Source organism: Neovison vison, chromosome 5 (assembly GCF_020171115.1).
Source record: "Neovison vison isolate M4711 chromosome 5, ASM_NN_V1, whole genome shotgun sequence".
Taxonomy (NCBI): domain Eukaryota; kingdom Metazoa; phylum Chordata; class Mammalia; order Carnivora; family Mustelidae; genus Neogale; species Neogale vison.
In genome coordinates, this window is record NC_058095.1 from 39,687,523 (window position 1) to 39,697,902 (window position 10,380).

General features: G+C 49.2%; 1 protein-coding gene across 1 annotated transcript in view; it reads right to left on the minus strand.

Annotated features, from left to right (window-relative positions):
- The window catches only part of SCPEP1 (serine carboxypeptidase 1), a 32,408-nt gene extending 22,233 nt beyond the window's left edge, over nucleotides 1-10,175 (minus strand). Inside the window, exons 1-3 of the mRNA XM_044248618.1 lie at nucleotides 10,064-10,175; nucleotides 6,710-6,858; nucleotides 2,274-2,363 (exon numbers count right to left, since the gene is read on the minus strand). Coding sequence (XP_044104553.1) covers nucleotides 2,274-2,363; nucleotides 6,710-6,858; nucleotides 10,064-10,136 — 312 coding nt within the window. The 5' untranslated portion in view covers nucleotides 10,137-10,175. The remainder of the gene's footprint in view (nucleotides 1-2,273; nucleotides 2,364-6,709; nucleotides 6,859-10,063) is intronic.
- Nucleotides 10,176-10,380: the final 205 nt, after the last annotated feature.

Genomic DNA, 10,380 nt, shown 5'->3' on the forward strand with positions numbered 1-10,380 from the left:
AAACTGATTGGACAAGCAGGGTGAGGGGCAGGGGAAGACAAGGATGGCTCTCTGGTTTGGTTCAGGCACCTGATGGGATGGTGGGACTATTCGCCACAGCAAGGAACAATGGAGTTGGCTGATTTTGTGGGTGGGCAGTCCGGTGTGCTAATGACTATAGTTTGGGTATGTTGAATAGGGAATTATGAGAGACATTCACATGGAGACATCCCAGAAGCAAATGGAGAAAAGTTCTGGGGCAAAAGGTTCTGAGCTAGAGATAAGGACTTAGGAGTCATCACCTTCTATGTGTGATTAAAGCAGTCTGAGAGGACAGGGCTGCCTAGAGAACACACAGAAGAGAAAGTTACCAAGGACAGAGTATGGGACACAGAGTACGAAGCAAAAAAGTCCATGAAAAGAATCCCATGCAGGATCTGCCAGACTTGGGACTGGAAAGCCAGCAGGGCCCTGGGGACAGGCGCTCCAGCAGAGTTATGGGGAGAGAGTGAAGTGGGTTAGGACAGGGCTGCCCAGCCTCCTCACGGTGACAGAGGAGATTTGCATACTCCCTCCTAGGGCTACGATGTATTGCATTCCAGAGCACCCACTCTCCTCTGCCCCCAGCCCTAGCCCCCAGCCCAGAAAGCTCCAGGTGAAGGCATAAATAGGAGGTGAAGACTAGAGCAGTGAACAGAGGCACACCTCATTTTACTGCACTTTCTATAAATTGAAGGTTTGCATGTAGCCCCGCCTCGAGCAAGTCTACCGGCACCATTTTCCCAAAAGCACCTGCTCATTTCATGTCCCTGGGCCATATTTTGGTAATTCTTGCAAGGTTTCAAACTGTTTCATTATTACTGTACTTCTTACGGCTCTCTGTAACCAGTGATTACCACTCCACGGAAAGCTCAGATGATGGCTAGCACTTTTTAGCAATAGGGCCCTTTTCATTAAGGTACGTACATCGTTTTTTCACACATCACTTCAGTGCCCATGGAGCAGGCCACAGTATAGGGTAAGCATAACTTGAATATGCCCCGGGAAGTAAAAAAATTCATCTGACCCACTTTACCGTAGGGGTCCAGAACGGAACCCACAGTATCTCCAAGGTATGCCTATATAAAGAATTCTTTAAGAAAGGGAGGGAGCAGGCGCCTGGGTGGCTCAGTGGGTTAAGCTGCTGCCTTCGGCTCGGGTCATGATCTCAGGGTCCTGGGATCGAGTCCCGCATCGGGATCTCTGCTCAGCGGGGAACCTGCTTCCTCCTCTCTCTCTCTGCCTGCCTCTCTGCCTACTTGTAATTTCTCTCTGTCAAATAAATAAATAAAATCTTTAAAAAAAAGAAAAGAAAGGGAGGGAGCTGGAGGGATTGGTGTGATAGGCTGGGGAAAACCTATGCATGTCTGTATCCCAGGGAGAAGAGAGTCTAGAGACAGCACAAGGGCAGGGAAAGGTAGTAACTGTCTGAATGGAATCCTGGAGGAAGGGACACCGGCAGAGAGGAGGCCACATGTTGTTCTGAGATGGGGAGGAGGCTAGAAAGGGGTAGAGAGGTCAAACCTTACTAGCAAGGATGGGGGCAGCTGGTTGCAGGGGATAGCTCTATTCTCCTGGGCAGGCAGGGAGGGGAGTGGAGTTGCAGCGCACAGCGGAGGCGGCCCCCTAAGGCCCGGCAAAGCCCACAGCCAGGCAACAGCCCCACCCCGCCAACACTGCCGTGTTGCCCACCAGGGCTGGGCACTTGGGAGTAGGAGCCAAGCAGGCAGACAGTGGGACGCACCCACGCTTGGGGGTGGCAGGGCTGTTCCGGGAGAAGGATGAAGGAGCCAGGGGTTGAACAGAGAGGGGTTAGGGCAAAAAGTGAGACTAAGAATGAGGGAGGGAGGGAGACAGAATTGGAGGCACACCAGAAAGTTTGAGGACAAGGGGTCTGAGGTCTTGATGGAGTCAAGAAGCAAGGCAGGTGAGGGGAGAGGGGACAGGACGGGGGGTTGTGGCTGGAGGCAGGGACCCTACAGTTGGACTACAGAGATGGCCAAGATGTGGGAAGTGAGGAGGTCCAAGCTGTCAGCTAGAATAGGCTTCTGCTGCCAAGTGGAGAGAAAGGTCAGGGATGTGGGAAGGAGAGAGAGGAAGCCTGTGGTAAGTAGGCAAGGCCCCAGGACACATGGGAAAAGGGACCGGACAGGATGGCTAGACTTGTGATCCCACCCAGAATGGGTCAGGCCCGGTGGGGCTGAGCCCTGGGGAGGCCAAAGGGCATTTGCAGTTAGGGGCTGTGCTCACGGTACCCAGGAGCTTCTTCGTGGTTTGAGATCACTATCAAGGGGCCCAATCTCCTCGAAATTTCCAAATCCAGTGCTGGAACCACCCGGGCCACCCTGTGGAAGAGAAAATAAACAAAAATAAACCCAGAGAAAACATGGGTCAAATCATCATTATGACAACGACCACATTCACGACAACAACATACGATTTAGCAATGGCTGGGGCAACATTATACCAAAGATCAACTCTGTCTGGACCAACAGAGCCCCCTCCTAACTGCTCAAGCCTTATTAAAGGGAAAAGACCCAGGGACGTCTGGCTGGCTGAGTCCACAGGGCCCACGACTCAACTCAGGTTTGTGAGTTTGAGCCCCATGTTGGGTGTAGAAAGTACTTGAAAATAAAATTAAAATTAGGGCATCTGGGTGGCTCAGTGGGTTAAGCAGCTGCCTTGGGCTCGGGTCATGATCCCAGGGTCCTGGGATCGAGTCCCACATAGGGCTCCTTGCTCAGCAGGGAGCCTGCTTCTCTCTCCACCTCTGCCTGCTTGTGCACTTGTGCTCTCTCTCTCTCTCTGACAAACAAATAAATAAAATATTTTTTAAAAAATTAAAATAGTAAATAAGCGAATAAATAAATAAAGTAAATGGAAAGATGTGGCCATAGAGCCCCAGAGAGAACTTTCCTATTTCCAATCCTCTGAGGTTGAACCCTGGCCTGCCATGGGGTCACTGACCTTCAAAACACCTCGTCCGTCCTCTCTCATTTCCAAGATGAGCAGTAAGGGCCAGGGAAGGCACAGGACAATGCAGGGGCTGCCAGGCCCAGACCTGGGGCCCTGTGACTCTCCATCCCACCACCCTCTCCTCAGTGTCCCTGCAGACCGACAAGGGATGCAGATTTGATCACTGGATCCCCAGGATAGAATTTAGCAAATGCAAAAGTCCCAGAGCAGGGAGGACCCAATACTGTTGTGTACCCAGGATGAAGGGTGGGGCAGGACTGTGACCAGAGCTCGGTGCTGGGGCCCAACCATGAGAGATGGGAGGTCCTGTGGGTTGTGAAGGGCTAAGTGAGGGAGGGAGGCCCTTCTGGAGATGATCAGGGGAAAGCATGGTCAGTGCTCTTCTGGACAGCGTCTTAGGGGCCAGCTGAGCTGAGGGGGTAGGTCTCAAATAAAAGGATACTGCCTCCCCGTACATGAGCAAGACAGATAGGAAAGAGAGACACAAACATGGAAGGAATAACTCTGGCAAAAGAGAAGCCAGGGCTATCTGTATAGGGAAATCTAAAGAAAAAAAAAAAAGTCAGGGAGCCTGGGGCGCTCAGTCAGTTAAGCAACTGCCTTTAGCTTGGGTCGTGATCTCGGGGTCCTGGGTTTGAGCCCCACATTGGGATCCCTGCTTTGCGGGGAGTCTGCTTCTCCCTCTGCCTGCTGCTTCCCCTTCTTGTGCACTTTCTCTCTCTGTCAAATAAATAAATAAAAATCTTTAAAAAAAAAAAAAAGAGAGAGAGAGACAACATAGGGTCAGGGTTCAGGGGTAACTGGAAGAGCCCAGCAGGGAAAGACTGTACGAAAGTATGCAATGTTTTGAACCTACACCAAACTATTATAGAGCTGGGTGGCTATAAATCCTTCTAATTATATGCCCTCTGTATCTTAGGTTTTCCTAATAGTGTGGTAAGACGCCCACCAGCCAGAGGCACAGTTCATCGCAGCGATGCCTGTAACAGTGAAAGGATGCACCTGCAGCGTCCCTCACTTGGGAACAGGTTAGTAAATTATGACACATCTACAAGACAGACTTAAAATGGCCATTTAGAACCATAAACTATAGGAAACTGTGTGGCAACACTGAAAAATGCTTATAATGCAACACGCAGTGAATTAAGAGCAAGTGTGTATCCTCAGGTGAGCGCTGGGCCCCTTTCTCCTTGCCGACTAACTGGGAGACGGGGGACAGCACCAGAGCGAAAGGAGTGACGCTGGGAATCCTGGGAATCCTGGGATCCCTATTGGGATCCTCCAAATCCCAATTTCCTGTCCCGCTTTTGATAAGCTGTGGTTGTCGGCAGGTGACGACACTCCTTCCACTGTCCCCCCCACCTCGCCCCCACCCATGGCAACGAGAAACTGGCTGGAGGATGTTTCTGTTCTGCTTGAGAACATTCCACTGCAAAATCCTTTTTCCTTTGGAACTTTGGGATGGGGTGCTGTCATGGCCCAAGACTACCAGTGACTGAAATATGGGAAATGTGTCAGCAGATCAACCAAAAGGCTTCCATGACTTGCAAGTGTACCTAAAATAGCTTACTGCTCCACTCAGAATTACTTCACTCGGGCGACATGACCTCAAGTCTCAAGGACCTACCCACAGAACGCAGTATGTGCATCGTCAGCAAGCTGCTAAAACAGATCTTTTAATCTAAATTAATTATTTCTTCCCTAATCATAGTCTTTTTCCTTTTCCCATGGGGCTCTGAGGAAATGAAAGGCAGGCTGGTTAGCCAGCCTGTTGAGAACCTTCACACAGTATCTCAGCTCAGAGGGTAACCCTAACCAAAGGTCACAAACTGGGCAGCCTGTGGGGGCCACGAAGAGTACGTACGGAGCAGAGAACTCAGCTGTGGGCAGAGGGATCCCCTCCTCCAGAAGCTCCTGCCCTGTCTCACGGGGGGCCACGGCCACTCAGCTCTGGCAGAGCAGGGTCAGGCCCCAAGGGGGCCAAGTCTCCTGATTTTTGGAAAAAGGAAAGAAGTGTCTTGAATTTAAAATGTTGCCAGCTGGGGTACCTGGGTGGCGCCGTCTGTGGTGCATCTGACTCTTGGTTTGGGCTCAGGTTGTGATCTCAGGATCATGAGCTTGAGCCCAAGCGGAGTCAGCCTGGGATTCTCTCCCTCTCCCTACCCCGTCCCCCCAAATAAATAAATAAACCTTTATAAAAATCCTGGCAAGTAATTCAGATAGAACCACCACCTCACTCTACAATCAACCAAAGGGAAGGTTTGCAGCTTCTGGAACTGAAGAATTTTTACATTCCGAGAGCCCAGAAAGTGCCTTAGGGCAGCATGTGACAAAGGGGAGCACCAGGCCTACACGCCAAGCACTTCTGCTTTCTGCTCTGACTCCGTACATCAGCTTTCACTTGAGGGTAGAAAAAGTCCTGCTGATTAATAAAAAAGTTCAACACCCTCAAAATTCCTCAGACTAAAAAACCAAAGCTCAGAAAACGGAAGTGGGCCGCATCGCCCCTCCCCCACCGCCCCTGCAGCCTGGGGTGGACAGAAGTTCCTGAAATACACACATGGGATCTTTCCTCAGACATCTTCCTATCTCTACCCTCAGGCTGGGCCTCACCTCCAGCCCCCAAGGAGAGAGTTGTGATAATGCTATAAGAGAAAGGGCCCTCCCTACAAAGGGCTCCTCGGAGCTCTATCTCACCAGAAACGTCTGCAGGGGCTAGCTGAGGAGGCCAAGGCCAGGACACCAGCAGGGTGCTTGTGAATACTAACATTTTGGGAGAAAGTGGCATCTGCACCCCATGGAGAGGAGCAGCAGGACACCTTCTTTACCCATGAGCAACCTGGAGCCCCATCCAGGCCATACGTCCAGTTTCCAGAGGCTGAAGCGGGAGCGCGTTCCTCCACCCCTCCCTAGAGCCTGGTCCTCTAGGTGGGTGTGGGCCACCTCTGGACAGGTATTGTAGGAGGGCAAGAAACGATCCTCTGCCTGCCCCCTAATGCCCTTCAACCAGCTCCCTGCCTTCCATCCTACAATCAGAGCTTAAGATCAAAAGGCAGGGCGCCTGGGTGGCTCACATGGTAAAGCGTCTGCCTTCGGCTCAGGTCATGATCCCGGGGTGCTGGGATCGAGTCCCGCATCGGGCTTCCTGCTCCTTGGGAGCCTGCTTCTCCCTCTGCCTCGCTCTCTCTTTCTGTCTCTCAAGAATAAATAAATAAAATCTTACAAAAAGAAGATTAAAGGCAAACACACTCAGGGAGAAGGCTAGGGTGCAACATTTGATACTAAGCTACACGAGGCAGAGTCCTTTCAAGATCAGCTTTCCCGCCGGCAAGGAGATAGGGTTAAGGAAGGACTGGGAGAAGAGGGAGAGGGAGGGCTGCTCAGGGTACCTCAACCTTTGCTTGGGAACCTCTGAAAACATTTCTGTCAGCACAGAGTTGAATGTGAATTTAGAGCTTCCACAAAGGCGTCCTGCCACTGACTGGGCTTAATACAGGAACACCCCTGCAAAGGCTAGAACCCCTCACTCTCTGATATGGCCCCCTTGGTATACCATGGCCTTTGCCTGCCTCGGTAGGACACCGAAGCCCCAAGCCTTGGCCACCCCCCACTGGGCACTGGATCAGATCAGTCCTTCACCGCTGAGCTGTGAGTCCTTAAGAGCAAGCAAAGTGGCAGGTGGGGAAAGCTGACCAGGCAGCCCAGCCACTGTTACCTGAAGCCACATGACCAGGGGCAGTTCTGAGAAGTTCTTGCAGGGGTTAGTGGCATAATAGAGCCACCAGAACATGTAGGCATCCTTGCGAACAGTCACATAATTCCATACTTCCTTTCCCTCCTCTGCCGGCTGGTCCGTGGCCACTCCTGAAACAAGCACAACGCGATCTTCCTGAAGAATGTGTAATGTCCAGGTAAATTCTAAGCCCATGGAGATGGCCACGATAAACTGGAGATGATTTGGTTTCTATTTTTAGGCCCTTTATTTACTCTAGTATACTGTAGAGATAAGGAAAAGCACTTCATTTAGGATAAAGCAAACCAGGAGGGCCTGGGTGGCTCAGTCAGTTAAGCATCTGATAATAGATCTCAGCTAGGTCCTGATCTCAGGGTTGTGAGTTCAAGCCCTGCATCAGGCTCCAGGCTGAGCAGAGTCAGCTTGAGATTCTTTCCTTCTGCCCTTCCCACCCCCTCTCTCTCTAATAAATAATTTTTTTAAAGATTTTATTTATTTATTTGACAGACAGAGATCACAGGTAGGCAGAGAGGCAGGCAGAGAGAGAGGAGGAAGCAGGCTCCCTGCTGAGCAGAGAGCCCAATGCGGGGCTCGATCCCAGAACCCTGAGATCATGACCTGAGCTGAAGGCAGAGGCTTTAACCCACTGAGCCACCCAGGCACCCCATAAATAAATAAGTCTTTGAAAAAAAAAAAAGGCAAACCAAACTTAATAGTGACATAGGAGGCTGGAGACTTTCACTTTTTCCTCCGCACCCCCTGTAATATTCAATATTACAAAATATAATATGTTTAACAGTAAGCATGAAACACTTTTTTTTTTAAAGATTTTATTTATTTATTGGACAGACAGAGATCACAAGTAGGCAGAGGCAGGCAGAGAGAGAGAGAGGAGGAAGTGAAGTGGACTCCCTGCTGAGCAGAGAGCCCAATGTGGGGCTCAATCCCAGGACACCGGGATCATGACCTGAGCCCAAGGCAGAGGCTTTAACTCACTGAACCACCTAGGTGACCCAGCATGAAACACTTTTATAATTCTGTTTTAGAAAGACAGATTCACATTTCTGGGGAAAAAAAGGAAAATTGCAAAATGCAAAATGCTGGCCTTTATATCTCACTTAATATATGATTAAAGAGGTATCCCAGAGGAGAGGGACCAATATTCATTATCTTCTGCTGGGGCAAGTGTTAGCTTTTGAGAAGGAGAAATAAAATGCAGGTCCCTACATGACACTATAAACCAAAACACATTTCAAGTGAATCAAGTATTTCAATTTTAAATTTTAGATATTAAAAATAATACAAAAATATAATTGAGGATGCCTGGGTGGCTCAATCGTTAAGCATCTGCCTTCTGCTCAGGTCATATCTCAGGGTCCTGGGATCAAGCCCATTAGGCTCTTTGCTCAGTGGGAAGCCTGCTTTTCCCTTTGCCTGCTGCTCCCCCTGCTTGTGTTCTCTCTTTCACTCACTCTCTCTTAAATAAATAAATAAAATCTTTAAAATACATATAGAAAATTGAATTTTTCTTAACCTCTGGAAGGGGAAGTGATGTAAGCATACCCCAGAGGCTATAAAGGAAAAGATCAATAGAGTTGAGGACAGAGACTTGTAATATTTTCTGTACAACAAAATTTATGTACATCAGAAATAAAATTAAAAGGCATACAAAATGATATGCAACAAATACAAAAAAGGGTGATTTTTCTTACTCGTGTGGATCAATTTCAAAAAGGAAGAGCCTAATAGTCAAATGGGTGAAGGCTCTGAAGAAATAACTTATGAAAAGTAAATGTGAATGTCGGATAAGTATGTGAGAAAGAGCTAACATCACTAATACTCAGTTATGAAAATCAAACCAATATGAGGTCACACACAAAAAAACTTTGCTTATGTGACAGATTAAAAAAATAATGACAGGTGCCCAATGGCAAGGAGACAGGAGAGCAGTCCTCATCACTGCTGGAAAGCGTGCACACTGGCATCACTTTTGGGGAAGGCAGCTTGGGTTTGCAAATATCAAAAGAAAGATATTCCACAGATCAAAAGCTATATATATATGTATCCTTTAATCCCACAGCTCCGATTTTCCCTAGTTAACTCTGTAGCATCTGCAAAATATGTATCCAGAAAAAATAGGTTCAATACATTTTCTACATCACCTTTGCTAAAGTAACAACTCTTGAGTTACTGTTCTTTGTCTCAAGTACCCGTCTGGGTAAAAGGCTGCCATTCAAAGATGATGAGAGGTGATCCTCCGTGAGGGGAGTTTCCTGCCTTCTACTTCCTCTTTTCTTAAATTTCAAGCCCCCACGACAAGGATAAGTACAAGAACTGGTCTCAAAAAGAAGAGAAGGGAGTAGAGGAGACAGGAGAAGTGAGAAGCGAGAAGAATGTAGATTAAGAAAACCAGAAAGTGGCTTGAGGAGCAAAACAGAGTGGCTAGATCATAGATGTGGTTGGAGATTGTACAAGTGACCTAAGATTACAGTCTCTTGGAAAATGACAGATATGGTTCAGGTCCCTTTTCACTTAACCGATGGCCCTCCTCCCTTCCCTGGCAGTGACTGCTGTTAAAATGGGGGTGGGAGGGGTGGGGGCAACGTATTTGACATTTCCCAGACCCAAACTGAAGGGCCAGATGATCCCGAGTTTACACAGGGTTAAGTCGAGAACTCTTAAGCACTCTGCGTTAAGATCACAAGGCCAGTGTGTGGCCAGTTCGAATTCTCAGATCTTGAATCAGACCACGGAACACTTTGCTGAAAGGCTAAAAATCGATCTGCAAGTCATCCTATTAAACGCGAGTTTGTTTTTGTCAAAAAAGGATCGCAGTGAGGGGAGATATTATGCCGTCCGTTCTGATCAGGAGAGAAAGACCTCCTCTCAGTAAAACGTCCCATTTGCGGCGGAGTTGGTATTTCTGGGTCCTTCGCCCCACACGTTTCCGCTCAAAATAAAAAGTCCTCATTAACCCCACTTAGCAGCCAATCACCGCACGAAAAGGGAGGTGGACTTGGGATCGTGGAAACCTCACTGATCAGCAGTTTCCCCCAGTCATGTATTTTGCACAACTCCTTCTACCTCAGGGTAGGGAAGAGAGGAATACTAGACCACGCAGAGCCAGAAAGAGGTAGAAAAAGCACTTGGCACTTAAAAAGAAGAAGAAAAGGAAAGAAAAGAAAGAAAGAGCGAGGTTCTAAAGCGGTGTAATTACGCAAGGTGGAAACTGGGGGAAACAGATTTGTTTTCAAAAGCACAAACCCACTAATAGACGCTCATCCCTGGAGAGAGGAGGAGGCACCTGCCGCTGATGCAAATTTTGTCCGAACCTACCGGTGCTCGAACCCAGATGCAGCAGGAGCAGCAGCAGCAGAGACAAGGGAGAGGTCCGCGGTGCCAGCTCCATGGCGAATACTAGGCGGCCTCACCAGCCGCAAACTGGAACCCGCGCCCCACCACGTGACGGCGGTGGGTGGGGCCTGGCCGGGGCGGGGGCGGGGCCGGCGGTCCGAGGGCGGGGCCTGGGCGGCCGCTAGTCTCTCGAGTACACTTTGCTGGTCTGGCTCCCCGGAAGCCGAGTGGCAGCGCGGGGGGTGTTGTATCTGCCTCACCACGTCCTCCTCTGCGGCTTTGGGGATGGATCAGAGAAG